Source organism: Caretta caretta, chromosome 3, assembly GCF_965140235.1.
Source record: "Caretta caretta isolate rCarCar2 chromosome 3, rCarCar1.hap1, whole genome shotgun sequence".
Classification (NCBI taxonomy): domain Eukaryota; kingdom Metazoa; phylum Chordata; order Testudines; family Cheloniidae; genus Caretta; species Caretta caretta.
In genome coordinates this window covers 98,187,296-98,210,787 of record NC_134208.1, presented here as the reverse complement: position 1 = coordinate 98,210,787, position 23,492 = coordinate 98,187,296, and the positions used below count along the sequence as shown (strand labels likewise).

Below are 23,492 nucleotides of genomic sequence, written 5' to 3'. Positions count from 1 at the left end.
TACAATTGAAATTAATGGAATGGGCTGTCTGTTACATTTTTTTTTCTTTTTGCTTGAAGCTAGAATCAAAGACAAGAAAGACTTATTCTGATAAAATCAATCCCAGCTTCCTGGAAACATTGAGGAAAGAAGAGGAGCATAAACACCTTTTAGTTGATACTCATAGTGCAGCAATGGACCTACATAAACAACTGGAGAATACTGAAAAGAACTGGACTAAAGAGAAGATGGAACTGCTGGAGAGATTTGACAGTGAAAGGAAGGAGTGGGAAAGTCAGTGGAAGGTCATGCAGAAGAAAATAGAAGAGGTACTTTGGATTTTTGAGTGTAAACAACACTGTAAAAATGAACATTTTTCTAAAGTCTTATATGATAGCCCAAGGCCACCTCATGGTTTTTCTCCCTGAACCGTTTTCCAGTTCAGTGTCTGCCACTGTTTAATGGTTGATGGCAGGATGCAAGGTCTGAGCTGTGGGACTGTTTGAGATATTGTTAATTTTATAACCATGGATAAAGAGTAAGAACTTGAGATGTCACTTTGAAGCATTGGTCTTAGGTCAAATTTGCTGCGGTATTGCTGGCAGTATATACCATAGCCAGAGATTCTGGGCACAGTGTGCATCGTACATACATTTTAAAAAGTAGCAGACATGTCTGTATGGGGCTTAGGTCTTTGGCACTCAACCTTTCCAGACTACTGTATCCCTTTCAGGAGTCTGATTTGTCTTGTGTACCCCAAGTTGCACCTCACTTAAAAACAACTTGCTTACAAAATCAGACAAAAAATACAAAAAATTGTCACAGCACACTGTTACTGAAAAATTGCTTACTTTCTCATTTTATCATATAATTAAAAATAAATCAATTGGAATATAAATATTGTACTTACATTTTAGTGTATAGAATAGTATAAACAAGTCATTGTATGACATTTGAGTTTGTACTGACTTTGCTAGTGCTTTTTATGTAGTCTGTTGTAAAACTAGGCAAATATCTAGATGAATGGATATACCTCTGGAAGACCTCTGCGTGCCCCCATGGGTATGCATACCCCTTGTTGAGAACCACTGGCTTAGGTGAATGCATATTTATCAACAAAATTCTAATACAGGCATTATAAAATATATCTCTCTGTCTGGGATAAATTATGTACTACTTTATTCGTTAACATCAAAGGGAATTCCATGAATCAAAGAATGAGTGGCTCAGGAAATGAGAGTTATTCCTGCAAAGACCTACTGTATTTATTGACGACCTTTATTAGAAAAAAGGATTACAGTAAACAAAGGCTAGACACAAAGAATATTTACACCTGTTAGCGATCATTTACTTTCTATCAATCCTAATTCACTTCCTTTCAAGGATAGCGTAAGTAATTTATTTATTATTCTTTTACACCAAAGTTGTCATCTGAATAAAATCCTCTGCCACTCACTAATGCACAAATTTATTCTAATATACACATGAAAATATTCTTGCTTGCTTTCTGCAACCACTAGGAATGTAAGGAAGAGATTGTTCACATGAAAGGAAAATAATAAAATGGAAAAGGAAAATGGAGCCAAATGACTCAGACATAGGCTGCTCTCAGGCTACAGTGTAACTCCGTGATGTCTGCCTCCTATGTTTCAGCTGTAATTTCTATTGGATTTGAATATGATATTCTTCTCCACTTCTTGCCTTAAATGTGGTGATGTTGCTGTGATTTGTTAACTAGTTGCCTTGTTTTGCCACAGAAGTGGCAAACTACATTTCAGTGCTTAGTAACGTGAGCCCTATATGTATATTTATGCTGTTTGGGGCAGGAATCAGGTTTGCTTTCGATCATTTACAGCATCTAGATCAATGGAGCCCCAACCTGATTGGGGCCTTTATATGCTACTGTAATATAAATAATAAATGAGTATTATTACAATTAATAATCATCTGCTAGTTTGTTAGTTGGCTCTATGGTGTTGGAGATGATGGGCCTAATTCTCAATTACACTGAGGCCCTTTGACCCAGCTCTTGCAGTGGAAAGGGACTTTAAAGTGAATGTAATTGTAATTTACACACACTGTAATGCTCCTTTATGCTGCCAGAGCAGTGTAAAACAGCTTTAGTGGGAGAATCAGGTCTGATAGCTTTTGAGTGAGATGTAATGATCGCTCGTGGTCATTAACAGTTTCAAATAAAAACAGGAATATGTAAACCTCCGTGTCCTAGCCAAATTCCCAACTCTAGTCATTGCATTCTACCTACCCGTATTTGCTATGCAGTTTCAAGCAGATGCACTATTTTTCTTTTCTGCCTGTCCAAAATTGTGTTACAGACTGTGCTGTGCACTGTTAAAGAGCAGGTGTGTTTCAGCTCAGAAATGGCTACATCCCTTGTCTACCTCACATCGATGTTGTGAGAATTAATTAATGTTGATAAGGAGCTTTGGGATCTTTGCATGCAAGGGACTGTAAATGGAAACCTTTGTATTATAATTCCCCAAATTAGAATATGCCAGCATACCTGAGCTGACAATGCCTTTACTTTTACTAGTGGAGTCAGAGGATCTTAAATGCCTATTCATGGTCAGGACCTGATCAAAAAGACACCAGCACATTACCATCCAACACCATCCTGGAATTTTGATTCAGTATTGATTCATAGAGGATGTTTCACTTATTTATGGACCAGCAAAATTTGCTGGAGCACCTTGGTGTTTCTGGCAGTCTACCACCTAATTACTGACCAAGCTCAGAGGTACTTAACATGTGAGATCTTCTGGAACCCATTCCATAGCTCTAAGCCATCGATTAAAATATAGCAAAGATTTTGGGAATTGTAACAAATCTTCTCCACACCTTGTGATAACAGAATGGTCCATTGGCCATTCCACTAAGGACTCAGCATCTCTTAGCTAAAAATACATATCAAATCTTTCAGCCCATATGTGATTTTACTGAATGAAAATGCTTAGGAGCTTTGTAACACAGTTTAAAGCAGACAATAAATATGGTCCTTTATCCTAGAAGCTCATAACTCTACTTATATTAAATAGGGTGTTTTATTGCCTTTTCAGCTTTACCAGGAGGTAAAACTAAGGCGGGAGAGCAATATGAATGTCCGGGATAATAAGGCCATTCAAAGCAAGATGCTGCAGCTATCTGTATATTCCCCTACTTCAGAAGGGAGTGACACAGCAGAACTGAACTGTCGACATAACTTGGCAAGTGACCGGATGGAAGAAAAGAGTTTGCTCAGTAAAACAGAACAAGAATGTAAAGAAACTAGAACTCAGGGGAAGAACAATGTTTTGTTAAGGAACAGTCTGGCCTTTGACAACCAGGAGAAATATGAAGACCTCCTCAGCTTGAAAATTCCTAAGAAAGATACCAGTAGTTATGCTGGTGATCTCAATGCAGTAAGTATGACAGTAACAGTGTTTCAGCAAATGTGGGGAACATGATGAAATCCTTCTCTCTCTACCCAAAGTATATGTCCTCTGAGTCTTAGAATGCAACAACTTCCCAGCCAGGGAATGTTTCCCCTTCCCCCTCAGTTTGTGACTGTTGAATATATAAACTTTTGTTAAATACACTAGTGCCATGCTATTTACCTTGGTCCATAACTTGGAGACATTTCTGTGCTACTCCCTTCTGCACAGGACTCTCCCATGTAAATCATCATTGGGTATAAAACAATTCTGGAGATTACTGTTCATGCTAAGGTAACATTATTTTATTTGTAAAGGCTCTTAAAGAACTGGCAAAAGTTAGTGAAGAGTTATGCAGCTATCAAGAGGAAATTCGAAAGAAGCCCAACCACAGAAGGTAAAAACACATTTGGCCTATTTATGTTAGGGGAAGAAAGGCAACAGTGGGCCTATTCCTGAGGCTATTCAAGTTAAGGGAAATTTGCAATTGAATTGGTCAGGAGCTGGATAGGGCTCAGTGTGTTAGTGCTCAGCGTAAGGAATCCCAGTGAAAACCAAAATATGTTTCAAACTCATGTTTTAATTGCAAAAAATGCAGTGTGCTTCCAAAATATATAAACTGATATCTGCATTTACGTAGGGCTAGATTGTGCCTCGCCCTAGCACAGTAGTGGAGTAGACAGGATGAAAGATTTCTGTCCCCCCTCTTGATTTTCATACACATTGTAAGGAGAGTGGTCACTTTGGATAAGCTATTACCAGCAGGAGAGTGAGTTTGTGTGTATGGTTTTTGGAAAAAAAACGGGAGGGGGGGGTGAGAAAACCTGGATTTGTGCTAGAAATGGCCCACCTTGATTATCATACACATTGTAAAGAGAGTGGTCACTTTGGATGGGCTATTACCAGCAGGAGAGTGAGTTTGTGTGTGGGGGGGTGGAGGGTGAGAAAACCTGGATTTGTGCTGGAAATGGCCCACCTTGATTATCATACACATTGTAAGGAGAGTGATCACTTTAGATAAGCTATTACCAGCAGGAGAGTGGGGTGGGAGGAGGTATTGTTTCATGGTCTCTGTGTATATAATGTCTTCTGCAGTTTCCACAGTATGCATCCGATGAAGTGAGCTGTAGCTCACGAAAGCTTATGCTTAAATAAATTGGTTAGTCTCTAAGGTGCCACAAGTACTCCTTTTCTTTTTGTCCCCCCTCTGTGTCATGTTAGGGTTACCTAGATGTCAGCACTGGATGCTGGAGAGACTGCAGGGGATTTTCACCAGATACTCCCTACAAGGAGCAAGGGGGCAGGGAGTGACTTCTCTCCCCTCCCTCCCACTTTGCACACACACACACACACTAGGGGAGATGGCTGGCCACATCAGGGAGAAGTAAGCTGCATGCTGAAAGGAACAATAGCAAATCATTTTTCCCCTCCACCAGCACCCCGTCCACTGCAAACATAATGCCCTTGGATTCCTCATGAGGAAATACCGCTAGACACTGCTCCTTACACACGGATGTACATAAAGTGCACAGAGGGCTAGATTGTGCCCTTGGTGTGACAGGCTGTCTGGCAGGGGTTCGGTGAGGCCACATGGCAGCCAAGTGCCCAGAAGGTTTTCTGGCTGATTCTGCCAGAATTCCTCCTTGGGGCTCCTGGGAAGCCCACACTTGTGCGGCAGCTACACCACTCTTGGAGAGGAAGCATTGTGTTTCCCTCTCCATTCTCAGCCAACTCTGCTGAGCATAGACCTGACCTCACCCTGTAATTTTCTAGGCAGCTAACACCTGTCGCCTTGTAGGTATGTACGCACATTGTGCCAGGCTCTTGCTGAGAGAGTCAAGAAGTACAAAGGGGCTCCTTGGAGTCTTTCCCCAGTACATCCATGCATGGGCAGCCTACAGTCTTTTCCACAGTGTATGATTGCTTTAGCATCAATATCTGTGAAGGAACTGCTGTACACTTTGTGAATGTGTGCTGGAAAATGTGATTATTGCATGGAACCATAAATGACACATTTGTGCTCTCACATTAAATATTAAGACATTTGCACAAGCCAATGACTACACGCAGAGGCGCTCCTCACTCAAATACTCATGCCAACTCCCACTGAATTGAGTACAAATTAGAAGGCCCGTCCTCCTTCCTACAGTAAAACCTCTTAGAGGGGACCTAGGTTGGGGGATGGAGGGGAGGAGTACACTGCAAGATTTCCTTTGCTGAGGTTCCTTCAAACTCTTCCATCATAGAGTGGGACTTCTTCCCTGTATACTTAGCAGTGGAATTGCCCCAAAATCTTTTCCAGCAGCCAGTCTTAAAGACCTTCTTCTGGGTGCCTGTGGGAAGCTGTGCTGGGGTTAATCCTTTGTTCCCCTTAGGGGTCAGACAGTGCCCCATGCTCTGTCACATGTCTACAGGTTAAGCCCTTTCCTTCCTTTTCCCCAGATGACTTCTTAGGAGGAACATCCTCATCACTAAAAATGCCTCTTCTTTTATGTACAGAATGAAGTCACTTCCTTTTCTGGAAGAATTTGAAGAAACCCAAAACACAGTTATTATGCCTGAGATGAACTGCATGTCCAGCAATGAACCACAAACTTCTTCCATCACTTTTGAAACAGAAGGACAAAATAACAGGAAGAACTTGATGAGTGCCAACAGGGGTTTGAAAGATATGCCTTGTAGCTCTTTTACTGGTGGTAGAGGAAGAGACTTCATGCCCTGGCCAAAAAAAGAAGCCCCACCAGTTCCTCCACGGAGCACTTCTCGACATCTGACAAGCTCACTTTCTGCAGCTGTACAGATCTCTGAAGTACCCGTAAAAGATACAGACAGCAGAAGCAACTGTAAGGTTCAGGAGGATAGGAATGGAAGGAAATGTATTAATCCTTCTCTTGCAAAACAGAGTGAAGATCCAGTGGCACATGCAAATGAAGGAAAGTCTGTGAAAGATGGTGCAGTGGTAACTGCTTCAGTACCTATAGCCAAAAAAGAGAGAGTCTCTGAGTGCAGTGTAGCGGCAGGTTTTTGTCACAACACATGGTCATGTGATGTGGGCAAGCTTGGAAAAGGTACTCCGAATGGATCTTCCCCGTTGTCTGCCCAGAAAAGCTGTTCAGATGGAAATATGGTGCAAACAGAGAATTTGCACAGAAGACATTGCCCTAAATCTCATAATGTTTTACATTATGGTAATGACTCCTGTGACCCTGCAATGCTGCCAAAGAAGACCCCAAAAAATGAAACGTTGGCAGCAAAGATCGATGAATTTAACAGGACTGTATTTCATACAGATAAATGCAACAAATCTTTGCAAGAAAATCAGAAGCTTCAAAGACCAACTGGAGATCATAAACACTGTGGCCCAGGGTGTGACTGGATGATTAACAGAACAGAAACTGTAAATGCATCTTATGTTTCAAATCCCAGACTCTCTGCAGCAAAGAAACAGGATCCCTGCAATCCAACCAAAGCTGCCAGAACAACAGGGCAACAAAAGCAAATAAATGGACTTCTAAGCACCAGTGGCTACCGGCATATGCTTCACGAGCGTGATTGGAGACCAATTAATTTATCTGGTCGCCCACGTTCAGCTGACTCGAGGTCAAACTATGGAGTTGTTGAAAAACTTTTGAAAAACTATGAAAAATCAACAGTGACATCTTTATATAATTCTAAATGCTGCAAAGATAAGGGGACACAGTCAGATTCTGAGTTCACAGATGGGAGTTGTGAGACATTGAGTGGGTATTTAGAAATGCTCCAGACAGAGCAAGGAAAGCAAGCGTTTCAGAGGAATTCAGCCAGGCGTGTTGGGCAGCAAGTCAAACAAGGCAAAGAGAGACAGAAGTTACCAGAGGTAAGATTTATACCCAACTTCAGAAACAAGCCACTAAAATGGGACAGTCTAAAATATCTGTTTGTGTAATATTAGATACTTTGGGTGTGATCCTTATCTCATTTACACCTGTGTGAATCAGGAGTGATTCCATGGAAGGTAATGGAGCTACATCAGTATAATATAGGAGTCCTGTGGGATCAGATTCTGATCTCAGTGACACTGGTGTAAATCTAGAGTTTAACCTCAGTGTAGCTACTTGAAATTTGCACTGCTATAGCTAACATCAGAATCTGGCCCATTCTCTCCCCCGCTTCCCCCTCCCATGACTGTTTTCAAAAACCCATTCAAAGGACTTTAACACAGCCTCCCATGGCAAAACCTACAGGGGCTGAGAGAGCAGTCTCCAGAACGATGGCTGTTGTTTGTCTCCTAAAGGTGCCATGCTGGGGTTTCTATACGTGTCCAGTAACAGCATTCACACATTCTTCAAATCCAGACTGTGCATCGCTCCCAACACTGACCCAGGGGAAAGAGAGGGGCTGGTCCAGCCACAGCATTTTACATTTGGCCTTATTTTACTGGCAGAGTGTAGAAAAGTTGCCCTTTTCTCAAACTCCTAAAAAGAAAAAGGAAACAAGTATTTTGAAAAATGTAGTTGAAGTTACTGGTCCTGCCAGTGGCTGCTGGGAAGTGGACGTCACTACTGGCTCAGGCAGACTACTGGCTGGAAGCACACAAAGGAAAGGATGTAGAGAAACTGGGAAGGATCCAGAGGTGAGCGACAGAGATGATCAAAGGGATGGGGTGAAAGCCATATGAGGAAAGGCTGAAGGAACAGGGTATGCTGAGTTTGGAAAAGAGGAGATTAACGGGGGATATGATAGCGGTCTTCAGCTACATTTGAAAAGCTACCATAAAAAAGGTAAAGAAAAGTTGTTCTCTCTTGCCACAGAGGGCAGGACAAGAGGCAATGGTTTCAAACTACAGCACAGCAGATTTAGATTAAAGCTCAGGAAAAGCTTCCTAACGGTAAGAACAGTAGGACAGTGGAACAGACTGCCTTGGGAGGTCGTGGAAGTTCCTTCACTGTGGTTTTCAAAAGGAGGCTGGATACAGCCATCTGTCTTGGATGGTTTAGACACAACAAATCCTGCATCCTGACAGGGGGGTTAGACTAGATGACCTTTGTTGACCCTACTAACTTCTATGATTCTGTGATACCCTCCTTAGCGCCTCACAGAGATGGGGTAGACTCACTTGGAGCTGTGAAACCCCATAGGGAAAAAAAGTATGTCAGATCGTCAACTGGTATAATTCAAATTGGCACAATTCCATTGACTTCAGTGGAGCCACATTGATTTTAACAGCTGAGAATTTGATTCTGTAGATTTTCTTCTGACCAAAGTCTGAGCCTAACATAAGGATGTTCTTGTTGGTTTGGGGTTTTTTGGGTCAGCTTCACCAGTGTGCAGCAGTGGTGTTGGAACACTTTTAATAGTGGGGGTGCTGAAAGCCCCTTACCTCTGTCCATGCCCCCTCTCCCCCCCCAGAGCTGGGGCTGGGAGCAGGCCTGTGCCTCTGGGAGGGGGGACCTGTGTAAAGGGGCTGAGGCTGGGGCCACAGCTGGGGGTGGGAGTGCAACTGGGAGCAGAGCCCCATGCACAGGGCTGGCAGCCTGGCCCCTGGGGAGGGTGGCAGTGGAGCCCTGGGCACTGGGCCGGGACCCCAGAGTGGGGAAGGCAGCTGGAAACCTGCGTAAAACCTGGGGGTGCTACAACACCCCCTGCATCCCTATAGTTTTCAGTAGAAACAACTTTGTTCTACCACAGCAAAAAAAAAAAAAAAAAGAAAAAAGGAGAAGCTTCTGATTTTTTTGCTCTGTGCAAACGTGATAGGAAATTTCCTTAGTGAATATTTGGAGTAAGAACAATGAGCCAGAGTTTGATTTTATTTTTACTGGCATAAATCCAGAGTAACTCTACTAAAGCCAATGGGCCTGACTCTCCGCTGTCTTGCTCCTTGTGTAATCATTTATGCCTATGTAAAGTGAGTGTAAAATGCTAACTAATCAGAATGGCAGCATTTTAAACCCACCTGCACTCACTTGGCTAAGGTATAAAGAACCACACATGGCACAATGCACTGAAGAATCACACCTATGGTAATTACTCTGTATTTATACCACTGAAACAAAGAACAGAGTCTGGACTGTTGTCTTTCATGTGTTTGTGAAGCTCTGCATGCAGCTATGATACTATAGTCATAAATTATCATTATTAACAATTTATGAAGTACAAACATCTTCACGTAACAGTAATGGAAACACAGTCCTTTATAATGAGCCTTGACAGTTACAACAGGATCCATCAAAAGATACCTGAAAGGTACATGGAATCCTGTTTCAGTGTATTGTTGTATACTGAGTTATGTTTATGAACCAGCATAAAAGTTCATCCCCATAAGTTCCAAAAATGAAAAGGTGCCTGCAAGAGCAATTAATTTATGGTTTGCATATGGGTTAAAATCTTATATCTTCCCTTGTATCTAGCATCCATGTCCACATATCTCATGCTGCAACTGATGTAAGAATTCCTATATATAGAAGTGTCTGTTCCTTTGCATTCTATACATTGCTATGTAAACACATCCTCAGGTCCTTTTAATAGCCCAAGACCACCTGTTCTGAGGTATGCCACTTCATTCCTTTTACATTCCATCAACGACTGTGTTATAACTTGTTAAGGCAAGTAGTTTCATTTGTGTTCTAGATATCTGTGCCAGCTAAATGTTCAACTGGGAAAGGCTTCTCCCGGCCAGCGCGGCCAGCAAATCGACGCTTACCTTCCAGGTGGGCATCCAGATCACCTTCAGCACCACCTGCTGTGAGAATGACTGCACACAATTATTCTCTCTCACTTCAGTCAGAGACGACAGTAGTCTGAACTCAAGGATGAATTTGATGCTGTTGTGAAATGTGAAAGCTCTGCGCCTCTTTATAACTGTGTGTTCTCTGATTGTGATAGCACCCAGTTCTACACTGTGTATACCGTCCAAAAGTAATCCTGTCACTTGACTTACTGGGCAAAGCGTTTTCAATCTCAGATCATCATTGCAGTCTTCAGTGTTTTTATTGATGAAATAATTATACCCCTCGTTTTCTTTCTTTCTTTCTTTCTTTCTTTCTTTCTTTCTTTCTTTCTTTCTTTCTTTCTTTCTTTCTTTCTTTCTTTCTTTCTTTCTTTCCTAAATGGCTCACAAATAATTACTTTTGAATGACATCCTCCTTGGTTTGCCAATCTATTTTGAGTTGATACAATGTATAGTTCTGTATATTCTGACTTTTCTGCAAACAGCAGAAAGTAAAGCTGTATGCATGATCATGTGTTTGTAGGTGCATGTGCTGGAATAGGAAGTATACAGGTCTGTATTTAGAAGAGACAAACTCTGTGCTAGTATTGACACTGAAATTACAACATATATGCCTATATATACTTTGTGTTTATTTAAATTTTTTGAAAATATAAAGTCCTGATGACATTTATATTTTGTACATCTTTTATATAGGTTCACAGGTATAGTGAATACACTTTTTTGACTATAGTTGCAGCGACAAGGGCTTGCACAATATGTATCAGAAGCAGACAAGCTCAGTGGATTCCTCGGACGTGCTTGATGGCATACTTGTTTGGTTTTTCAACCCTTACGATGCTAGGGTCAATATAGCTGGGCATATTTTTTCGGAATTAAAATACTGTATGATTAGTATTATATTAGCCTTTTTCATCACCTGAGATATTCCTAAAACATTCTGCTGCCTTAAAATGCTTTATACGTGCCATTTAATATAACCTACTGTAGGGAATTAACTCCTATAGTTTCAGCTATATTGTAAATATACAGTTTATGGAGGAAAGAAAAGGATGGTAAGCATGGTAATTCTTTCAAATTTGTTTTCTTTAAACACTGTATTTAAAAGTATAGCTACATCAGAGAAATTTAACCTGTTTACTTTCAGTGAAAGCAGGAGAATAAGGAATGCTAGGATTACCAAATGCTGTAGTTAGGCTTTCTTACTTTGATACTGGACTTCATAGAGTGTAACCCAACAGCTAACTTACTGCTCCTGTGAATGGTATAAGTGGCAGTCAGTTATGAAGTTTACTTGTATTCTGGCAACAGCCTACATACAGTACATATATATTGCCTCAAGAGCTGAAGGAGATATGATCATTGTGGTGCCAGGAATCCTAGACTGATGGCATTAGAAGTATGTTTTTGCCCTCATCTGTCTGTATATTATTGGCCATTAGAATGCTGTGTGTGTAGGCTGGCTTATTCCCTTCCCACCTTTTGAATGAAATATTGACACTATTCAGCATTTTTGTTCACTTTTTGTAACAACAGTGTTCTCCATTCCAGAAATTTGTACCCACCATAAAGTTGCCAGATGCGTAGCAGGGATGAACAACCAGTTAAGATATTTCTTCAGTTTACTGATATTTACTGCCTACTTTTGATTATCAACTTGCTGAATAACATAGAAAGGAACAAAAAAGAAAAGGAGGACTTGTGGCACCTTAGAGACTAACAAATTTATTTGAGCATCCCTTCATCCTCTCTCAGGGGTCGCATAAACGCTCGGGGGTCGCATAACTAGTTATGCGACCCCCGAGCAAGGATGAAGGGATGCTCAAATAAATTTTGTTAGTCTCTAAGGTGCCACAAGTCCTCCTTTTCTTTTTGCAAATGCAGACTAACATGGCTGCTACTCGGAAACCATAGAAAGGAACAAAAACCTGTGGTATTCCCTGGTGTATGTAACTTTAATTAACAGAAAGTTATGGAGGTAAACTAATAGGTCAAGGACAAGTCCATTTTGTCAAGATCTTCTGAGTCCCTCTCGTGCATATACCTTGGTTTTGACTTCTAGAAATCTCAGTAATTTGTGCACTATAAATACCCGAGAAGACTAGCTGGACATATTGATTTTAGAAATATTAATATACGTTTGTTTAAAATGAAGTTGTCTTTGCAGGAGTAAGCATGGCAGAGTCAGTTCCCAGCATTGTGATAACCACAGCTTAGCAGCTGTCTTAAGTAGCCTTAGTGATCTGACATATGCTCTTACTTGCTGTAGGAGGAAGGGGTACTAGCTGTCTTTCCAGTTTCCCCAGTGTTAGCTCAGATTGAGAAGAGCTGCCATGCTGGAGCTTCTGAAGGGACAGAGCCTCCAGAACAAAGAAATCATAAATCTTCAGAGTGGGACATAACTTTTCTCCCACCCCTGATCTCACCAAATGAAGGGTTCCACTGCTTTTATTTTGTGAGCCTATTGTCAAAATGACAGGTTGAATGTTATGTCTCCATGTGTTGGTTAAAGTCTTTGTGTAGCTGTACACTCTTTATTCACTCTCTGAACCACTGTGAGATTCTCCATACTGCTTCGACTAGGAACATGACTATATTTTACTTTGGCCCCGAAGTAAATCCAGTGGAGAGTCTGCAGAGTTCTAAAAGCCTAACTGGAAACAATTAAATAGAAACTCCTCAGGCACAGTGGAGTTAGCTGCCAACCCAAACACTTACCAGGTATTGAAAATATGTGAATGTCACTATGGATCAGTTGCCTCCCCTCTTTGATGCTCAGTTATTTGTGTTGCACACAATCACAAAGGGATTGTGGCCTTGTCTACACATAAAAGTTGTATGAACTTAACAAAATCAGTTTGTAAGCCAATTTAGTTAAATCAGTGTAAAACCTATGTATAGACCAGGCCTTAGAAATGAGAGAGAGGCACCACCCCAGCCAACTTCCCTTGGCTGAAAGGACTGGTTGGCCTGATACAGAGCCCTTGGGCAGGGGGAGAAGGAATAAAAAGGTAAATCTCCAAGAAATGCTCATATATCCTTTTACCTCTCGCTCATCATTCACCATCTAGTTCTACTTAATGTTTTATTTTTGCTCAATAGTCTTAGTTATCATCTTCCTATAAAGAGTACATTTTAAATGATGCTAAAGGAATGAAACCAATACTTTGCTTGTTCTCTGTGAGCCATAGAATTAGTGTGTTGACCTTTACACAGACAGTAGGGGGTGAATTGGCCATTATCAGAATAAATTGCCAAACTGTGTAATCTAATTTTTCAATGTTCTTTTGAACATCAGTTACTTTCTACTGCCCTTTGGTTCTGCTCGGTATATACAGAGTTGTCTATTTAAGAATATGTTTCTGCTGAAACTGTAAATAGGGATCTTGTATCAAAATGGCCTCAATATTATTTTTGCAAAGTTTCACAGCATCCCAGCAGGCTGGCTAGCTACATCCCAACTTTAAGTTATGGACCAAATATAAGTTCCCTAGCATGCAAAAAGTATGCAATTTTCACGGTGTTGCTATGAAAAGAATTTCTTTGGCATTGAGGCCTGCAATATACAATTCTATCTATCATTATTCTTTCTTGGAGTAATCTGTAATATTCTCTTTGATTGTGTATGTTTTCTTTAAAATGAAAGGCAGAAGACATTTACTTTTATCTGCTAAACCTGAAAACCTTTTTTGCATCTGTCCTTTCCACCACCACTCGATTCCCAGTGGATGTATGTTTTCTGTGTGGTTCCTTGCCAATGGTCCATATGTATATGACATACTGTAGGATTTTCTATTTGTACTGCACTCAAGATATTTTCCCCAACACATCTTGTTCTTAAACCTGTTGATACCATTGCCATCCGTAAAAATATTAGATCTTAATTTACTGTTTTGCGTCATTTGAAATGCACTTTCTTCATCAACTGTTAATGTCATATGCTATATAAAACTTGTTACTCTTATAGTTTAAGGATGGTTACTCTGTTTCTGAGGTTTCTTTTTTTCCTTTTCTATTTATAAAGCATTTACATTAGCAGGAACATATTCCTAATGTGCACTGAACAATCAGCAGCTATGTGACTATGAGATTTCATACTTACAGTGCCTTGATAGGATGTTACTATGAAAAGTATTGTACTGGAACTTCCTTAGAGTAACACAGATTGAACCCAGAATATGAACAAAGTCAAGGGTATGAATAAAAATCAGGAAGATAACAGAAGAATCAAATATCAAGGCGCTGCTACACTTGTAGTAAATGTGTGGCTAGTTCTTTGTTCCTAAGGAAACATCCCCTTTTACTGCCTGTAGTGTATCCTTTGAAATTTTCAGTCATGTATTTTTTTCACCTGTGCCTTTGTGGATACCAAATTCCAGTTTTCCTGCTTTGTGTGTATTATAGCAGTAGTTGATGTTGGCGATTTCAAATTCTCACCCATTAATGCTAAAAAATATGCATTTTTGCTGAGTGTTTATCAGCCTCTGTATGGTTTCATATGTTAATCCTTCTAGTGTCATTGTTGTTTTACCAGCAGATATGCTATAGCACTCATGATTTGGACAGTATGAAATTTATGACCTATAGTCTCAGGTCATCAAAGATGTTTAGGTACCTAACTCCCAATGACATCAATGGGAGTTAGGTACTTAAATACCGTGGAGGATATGGACCAAACACCTTTCATTCACACAGAAATCCCAACACTTGCAGAGGGAGGAGCCCTGCAATACTGCTGGAGTGTGGCTAGCCCTGTAAGGTGGAATGTGACTGGTATTTCCCTCCAGCACACTATGGGCTATGATGTAACTCCTCACCCCACCCCCAGTTGATCATGCAAGTTGTGGGGGCTGGCTGCAAGCAGCTTCACCCCCAATCCAGCATATCTTCTCCCATACAGGGACAAAATTGCAGCTCCTGTGGTCTGTTCTGTTAAGGACCTGCTCTCTGTTAGCACTCCCAGGGACATGGGACACCCCAAATGGGGCTGGGAGAAGGCAGGGCCTGTCATGGGAGGCAAAGCTGGCTTGTTGTGCGGGAGGTACATGCTTTACTCTGTAAGGGTGTGTGCTCCCCTTAAGTGCCTCCCAGAGGCAGTGGTGCTGGAACAATTTTTATAGGGGCTGTTGATGGCAGAAACCCTGTATTTGGGTTGTTATTACTACTGCAAGTCAGGGGGTGTGGCAGCACCCCAGCACTCATAGTTCCAGCACTTATGCCAGGAGGTGCTGTCTCCCCACCATTCCTAACTTGTGTCTTCACCTTCGTGGGGTAGTCTGACCCCACATAAGAGTTAGGGTGGGAAGAATCTAATAAAGGTTTTTCTTATGTAGTTGAAATGATAGCAAAATTACACAGGTCTGAATCAGTGGCCTGTAAAGGAATTTCAGCCAAGATCACAGTGTGTGTGCAGGGGTGGGAACTCCTGCGCTTCCAGTAAGGTACCACAGGACTGAATGGTTTGCAGAGGTAATAGAACATGATCTTGGGGAAGCCATCACATTCAAATGGCAGCATCTGCCAGGGTGACAGGCCATATGTTAACTAATGATTTGGATAGGTACGTTGCAGCTTGCACTGGAGAGTAAAAAGACAAGTGTGTAACTGTAACATGGTGGCTTAATACATGCTATTAGGACTCCACGTAAGGCTGAACTTCTGCAGCTTTCCTCTCCCACCACTCATCCTGCATTCTCCTCAGTTCAAACTGGGTCTTGCTTTGTAGGCACTTACACCTATCTTTCTTTGAGATGGAAGTGAAATCATTCTGCATGTCACTTAGGAGTCTGGAAATGTCCTCATTGTTCTCATCGAACCAATCCTGGTATACCCTTTTCTTTGGCCCCAGCACTGATTTAACTATCAATAATCACATCTTTGTAGTTCCATTTTTCTGTTGGGTTGCCAGAGATTGGTGGCCATGAAAAAAGCTTGTCATCACAAGGCTGCTGAAACTGCACATGATAGTCGATGTGTTTGAGCAAGGGCTGTCGATTAATCACAGTTAACTCACACGATTAACTCAAAAAATTTAATCGTGATTTTAAAAAATTAATCGCGATTAATTGCATTGTTGAACAATAGAATACCAATTTAAATTTATCAAATATTTTGGATGTTTTTCTACATTTTCAAATATATCAATTTCAATTACAACACTGAATACAAAGTGTACAGTGCTCACTTTATATTATTTTTTATTACAAATATTTGCACTGTAAAAATGATAAACAATGAAATAGTATTTTTCAGTTCACCTCATACAAGTACTGTAGTGCAATCTCTTTATAATGAAAATGCAACTTACAAATGTAGTTTTTTTTGTTACATAACTGCACTCAAAAACAAAGCAATGTAAAACTTTAGAGCCTACAAGTCCACTCAGTCCTACTTCTTGTTCAGCCAATTGCTAAGAGAAACAAGTTTATTTACATTTACTGGAGATAATGCTGCCTACTTCTTAATTACAGTGTCACCTGAAAGTGAGAACAGGCTGGCGTCACAAGATATTTAAGTGCCAGATATGCTAAAGATTCATATGCCTCTTCATACCTTGGCCATCGTTCCAGAGGACATGCTTCCATGCTGATGATGCTCATTAAAAAAATAATGCATTAATTAAATTTGTGACTGAACTCCTTGGGGGAGAATTATATGTCTCCTGTTCTGTTTTACCTGCATTCTGCCATATATTTTATGTTATAGCAGTCTTGGATGATGACCCAGCACATGTTGTTCGTTTTAAGAACACTTTCACTGCAGATTTGACAAAATGCAAAGAAGATTCCAATATGAAATTTCTAAAGCTCGCTACAGCACTCGACCCAAGGTTTAAGAATCTGAAGTGCCTTCCAAAATCTGAGAGGGACGAGGTGTGGAACATGCTTTCAGAAGTCTTAAAAGAGCAACACTGTGGTGCAGAAACTACAGAACCCAAACAACCAAAAAAGAAAATCAACCTTCTGCTGGTGGCATCTCACGCAGATGATGAAAATGAACATACATTGGTCCACACTGCTTTGGATCGTTATTGAGCAGAACCCATCATTAGCATGGACGCATGACCGCTGGAATGGCGGTTGAAGCATCAAGGGACATATGAATCTTTAGTGCATCTGGCATATAAATATCTTGCAACGCCGGCTACAACAGTGCTGTGCAAACGCCTGTTCTCATTTTCAGGTGACATTGTAAACAAGAAGCAGGCAGCATTATCTCCTGCAAATGTAAACAAACTTGTTTGTCTGAGCGATTGGCTGAACAAGAACTATGACTGAGTGGACTTGTAGGCTCTAAAGTTTTACATTGTTTTATTTTTGAATGCAGTTATATTTTGTACATAATTCTACATTTGTAAGTTCAAATTTCATAATAAAGAGATTACACTACAGTACTTGTATTAGGTGAATTGAAAAATACTATTTCTTTTGTTTTTTACAGTGCAAATATTTGTAATCAAAAATAAATATGAAGTGAGCACTGTACACATATTCTGTGTTGTAATTGAAATCAATATATTTGAAAACGTAGAAAATATCCAAAAATATTTAAATAAATGGTATTCTATCATTAACAGTGTGATTAATCACGATTAATTTTTTTAATCGCTTGACAGCCCTAGTTTGAGCCTTGCTATGTTGAAGGCTGTTCTGTTGAGCTGGGGTGCTTGCACTGTGAGGGGCTATATGCAGGTTGAGCACTGCTCTTACCAATCTGTGGTCTGTCCAGCATTCTGTGTCATGCATGGCTCTGGTAATTCTGACATCACGGTTGTCTCATTGGTGAGTGATAACAGTCAATCAGGTGTCATTGTTTGGCCCATGGGTTCATCCATGTAGTTTTATATTTATCATTTTGCCTAAAGACAGTGTTAGTGATGAGCAGACGGTTCTGCACATTTACCCAAGAGGAGGAATCTGTTGCTGTTCATCTTTCCCACTTCGTGTTGTCATATCACACCTCTCCAGTCACTGCTGTCTCTACCAACTCTAGCATTGAAGTCTCCCAGGAGGAGTTGTCATATGCAGGGGTTGATCAGAGGATGTAGTCCAGGTCAGAGTAGAACGGCTCCTTGTTTTCTTCTGTGCTGGTCAGTGTAGGCGCATAGGCACTGATGACAGTGACATGCTGTAAAGGATTCAGGGGGAATCAAAGTTTCATGAGTCATTCATTCAGGCCAACAGGGAGATTAGGAAGTTGTTTCAGGAAAGATGTTTTAATTGCAAATCCAACTCCATGGATCCTGTGTTCATCCTCTGCTTTTCCTTTCCAAAAGGAAGTAGTTGCCTCCTAGCTCACTGATGGAACCTTCTCTGGCCCGTCTAGTCTTATTCAGTGCTGCAATATCAATATTGTAGTGGGCGAGTTCTCTGGAGACAAGAGCTATTCTTCTCTCAGGCCTTTGTGCATTGCCTCCATCCATAAGGGTGCGGACGTTCCATGCTTCTAGAATGTTTATTGTTTTTTGACCCGCTGTAGGATGATCTGTCAGCCAGGGTAGTCTGACCAGATTTTATGGGGCAGGCAGTGTTTAGGGCACCTTTTTTAGCCCCTTCCTTAAAAAGGGTGAACACAACCAGCACTGAGGAAATGCTATTGAGAGCACAACTTAAGTGAACACGACGTGTCATCAAAGTGGAAGACCGCTGTCTCCCAAAACAGATCTTGTATGCGGGGCTGGGTCAGGGGAAAAGAAAAAAGAATCATCCATCTAAGCACTTTAAAGACAGCCTGAAGAGCAGTGTCCAGTGGACTGGTATTAATCTCAAAGAACTTGACAAAGCCCTGGCTGGGATGATTTAGTTGGGGATTGATCCTGCTTTGAGCAGGGCGTTGGGCTAGATGACCTCCTGAGGTCCCTTCCAACCCTGGAATTCTATGGAATGGCTCAGAACAGTACTCACTGGCGATCTCTGACAAGATCAGCATGTAACAGATTTGAGTGGGGTTGACGAAATCATCTCCAGGCTGCATCGTCAAATATCAGATATTGACTTTCCATGACCTCAATACGGCCAACTCTGCGCATCAGGGTTTGGACTTGAGAGTCATACGCGTAGCCAGAGATGAGAATTGTGAAAATAACATTGTCAGCGTCAGCGATGGGCTACCAACATTAGGACTCCTCCCAGTGGCTAACACAGGTTGCTGTTTTCTTTTTTAACTCAAGTGGTAGAAGCCTGTGGGTTTTGTGCTGAAGGCCCCAGGGTTAAATCCCTGCTTACAACTGGTGTCTGTGTCAGTGCGTGCACACGCAGCCACGGCTCGTCACAAAATGGCACCCCCGGTCGGACCTGAACTCCTGTGCACTTCCTAACAACGGTCTCGTGGTTTAGAGAACGTTACAGTGGTCCTATGAACAGTTAAAAGCCAGATACTCTTTTCCAAGAGATGCCGTTCAGTGTCAGCGTATCTTTTTTTGTCTAGACTGCCCTGTTTAAACAGGAGAACTACTCTAGTAAGCCCTGGAGATGTAATGCTGGAAGCAGCACATTGATGCTGTATGATATATGAGAAAAGAATAGTTCAATAATCCAACATGCTGCCCCCGCCAAAGCATGCGTGCGCACACACACACACCCACACACACACACACACCAACGCCCACACACCCACACACACACACACACACTGATTGTTTTCTCCCCTTCTCCCCAGTATTTCCACCTTTAGTCAGTTGTGTGGGAACTCCCATTAAAGTCAGAATGTTTTGACCCACAGTGGGGCCAGAGTAGTTTGAAATGCCATGCAGCCGTCAGAGAGAAAGAGTCTAAATCTCAGTAATACGCTATGGAGCCTGACAGGGCCAAGCCGATCATGGCTGGGTCACAACAGAAGGTGAATTGCTCTGTTCCCTGCATGTATTGACATCTTGCCTCATCTGTTTCATAACCTGGATGTGAACAGAAGAAGCTGTCTGTGCTCCTGTTGATCAAGCAGCTTGACTGTTAACAAGAAGAGAAGGGGAAAAAATCTCTATTTTTTTTAAACAGGTTGTGATGTGACCAACTTTAAAATGAGTCCATGATATGAATGTGCTAAAAACGGTAAGTCCTTTAGGTCTGAATCCTGCACTGAGCTGCCTGTGGATAAATGCCTGAGCTCTCTGAGCTCTGCACTGACTTTCATTGGGATTCCACTCAGGCATATGGGTCTGCCCATGCAGAGCACAGTGCTGGATTGAGGCCTTCCTTTCTCAAAACATCTGTTGGGACATGTATCAAGAACCACAGACTGGGGCCTGCAAATGTATTTCAGAGGCATTTTCTTAAACTGTATGTTGCACTCAGAGCTGGCCTTGTCCTTTGTAATGAAAATATGTTCACTTAAGAAGATATGCTTACACTGACAATCAAGGACAGTGTATCCTAAAATAAAAATGTCAACTCACAATTGCAAAACAGACTCATAGGAATCTCGAGTTGGTTTTACAAAAAAGAAATGGTTCAGTCCATACTACACAGGGCCCAACTGGAAAGATCGCACCCACATTTAGAGAGCTGAACTTCTGCATAGTTTGGAATGAGCAGAGTGTTCAAATCCAGGACTCTAGCTCAGGCTCATCTCTAGTTTTGTTTTTTGAACCCACCCAACATCTCAAAGGAAAACTCAAGTGAAACTGCCAAGTTTTCCCCACCGAAATTGAACTGTACGTGATTTTGAAGTAAAATTTAAAAAATTGACATCTGTTAATGAGAACTGTTAGGGCTTAGAGCTTGTAAAGAAGCCTGAAGCATTTCAAATGGTTTAGGGTTCATTGCAACCATTTCACACCCCTAGCCTGACCTGCAAAGCCTAACTCCTAAAATAACATGCATTTGTGGAAACATCCCAGGCAAGAACAGAATGGAAGAGAAGTGGAAGTACTCTGCCCAAGCTCCACCTGCGTTCTGGGTGTTTCTGCTAAAACGGTCCACAGGGAAGTAGCTAACAGTGTTGCCATTCCAATGGATATTGTTAGGCTTCAGAGTTAAGAATCTATCCCTCTGGATGGCAGCTGAAAGGGAAAGGCATTGTACTGAGGAGTGTTAGTGGAACCCCTCCATAGGTCCTCTTGGATTCCCAGCATTGCACCAAGTTCACAGTGTGAGAGGAATGGCTCGTGGTTCTATATTGAAACGTGCTCTGTGGCACTCAGGAAATGCAAAGTGGCACCCCCATAAATTGGCACCCTGGGCGACTGCCCTGCTTACCTGCCTTAAGGCCAGCCCTGCAGAATCCACTGGGTCCAGAATCCCATTTTCCTGGAAAGGGAGATGGCTGGCTGAAGAAAGATCTTCCACACTGGTAAGTAACTTAAGGTTGCCTGAAGGTGAACAGTAGCTCCTTCCTTTTCTGCTGCAGTAAAGAAGCTAACATTCAACCTCACCTCTATTGTTGTTGAATTTCTTCCTGTATGTGCTCTGTAACTCTTGGCAAAGAAGAAAAATATTAATTATGATGGGAACATTATCTAGTGTTGGCTAATTGAGTATCACAGAAAGGCCAGCAATAACAGGACAGGAAGAAAGAAATACCATTCCTGAATTCCTCATTTGGCAGAGATTTTGCATAAGGTTTAGTCTTCATTTTCTTTGGCTGTAATATGGATAAAAAACATATTTGCTTTTTGCTTCCTGTTGGATAAATATGAGCAGAGTGGTCTTCCATTTCCATAATTTCTTAGGCAAAATTCTTGTCCTGTATCACATGAGTACTTAAGAACATAAGAACGGCCATCCTGGGTCAGACCAAAAGTCCATCTAGCCCAGTATCCTTTCTTCCGACAGTGGCTAATGCCAGGTGCCCCAGAGAGAATGAACAGAACAGGTAATCATCAAGTAATCCATCCCCTGTCGCCCACTCCCAGCATGTGGCAAAACGGAGACTAGGGACACCATCCCTGCCCATCCTGGCTAATAGCCACTGATGGACCTATCCTCCATGAATTTATCTAGTTCTTTTTTGAACCCTGTTACAGTCTTGGCCTTCACAACATCCTCTGGCAAAGAGTTCCACAGGTTGACTGAGCACTGTGTGAAGAAATACTTCCTTTTGTTTGTTTTAAACCTGCTGCCTATTAATTTCATTTGGGGGCCCCTAGTTCTTGTAGTATGAGAAGAAGTAAATAACACTTCCTTATTTACTTTCTCCACAACAGTTATGATTTTATAGACCTCCATCTTATCCCCCCTTAGTCATCTCTTTTCCAAGCTGAAAAATCCAGTCTTATTAATCTCTCCTCAGATGGAAGCTGTTCCATACCCCTAATAATTTTTGTTGCCCTTTTCTATACCTTTTCCAATTCCAATACATCTTTTTGGAGATGGGGCGACCACATGTACACGCAGCATTCAAGATATGGGTATACCATGGATTTATATAGCGGCATTATGATATTTTCTGTTTATTATCTATTCCTTTCTTAATGATTCCCAACATTCTGTTCACTTTTTTGACTGCCACTGCACATTGAATGAATGTTTTCAGAGAACTATCCACAATGACTCCAAGATCTCTTTCTTGAGTGGTAACAGCTAATTTAGACCCCATCATTTTATATTTATAGTTGGGATTATTACTTCTAAACTCTAGACTTCGTTCTGAAGATGGAATAAATTACTGTTCTCCACAGCGGAGTCACAAATTTAGAGTTAAAAAGACCATTGGATCAATGAGTTAGTCTCCCTGCAAGGACTGGTTATAGAAGATAAATCAGATATTAGATCATAATGTTATGCTCTTACATATCATTTTTCATAATGTACAAACATTAACTTTTTATGGGTGTCCTTACTCCAATAAGGCAGGTAAGTATTGTTATCGCCATTTTTCATATGGAGAAACTGAGGCATGGGGAGACTAAGGGGTAGATTGTGCTATCCTTACAGCACTACTCAGAGAGTAAGACACTATCCATTGCAAGCAAGGCTGAAAGAATCTGGCCTGTAGTGATCTGCCAAGGGTGTGAGTGTCAGAGCCCAGATTAGAACGCAGGAGATCCTAGAATCCTATGCCATCAAATCTATCTAAGTTTTTATGCTTTGCTTATCACCATGGCATGTAAGTGCCTCAGACCTCTCTCTCCCGATTACTATATATTAACATTACATTACATATTTAGAAAATATATATTGATGCTATACTTTATTTCAACCAAAGGAATAGATTAATAGATTCCAAGAGTAGAAGGGACCATTGTGATTATCTACTCTGTCCTTCTGTATAACACAAACCAGAGAACTTCCCCAAAATCATTCCTAGAGCAGATCTTTTAGAAAAAACATCCATCCTTGATTTTAAAATTGTTAGTGATGGAGAATCCACCACACCCCTTCATAAGTTGTTCCAATAGTAAATTACTCTCACCATTAAAAATATATGCCTTATTTCCAGCCTGA

The 23,492-nt window shown here is 41.2% G+C and overlaps 1 protein-coding gene across 5 annotated transcripts in view; it reads left to right on the top strand.

The window, feature by feature from the left end:
* Positions 1–14,094, top strand: part of MTCL3 (MTCL family member 3) — a 75,441-nt gene extending 61,347 nt beyond the window's left edge. For 2 of the 5 annotated variants that reach the window (XM_075126724.1, XM_048844604.2), the window contains exon 10: positions 60–174. Coding sequence is in view for 2 of the 5 variants with exons in the window: in XM_075126726.1 (XP_074982827.1) it covers positions 174–308; positions 3,054–3,395; positions 3,725–3,804; positions 5,907–7,263; positions 10,014–10,187 (2,088 nt within the window). In the remaining 3 variants the exon portion in view is untranslated. Of the gene's footprint in view, positions 1–59; positions 309–3,053; positions 3,396–3,724; positions 3,805–5,906; positions 7,264–10,013 lie in introns of those variants that run through there. The other 3 variants (XM_075126726.1, XM_075126725.1, XM_075126722.1) reach the window with 3 other exon arrangements.
* The last annotated feature ends 9,398 nt before the right edge of the window (positions 14,095–23,492 follow it).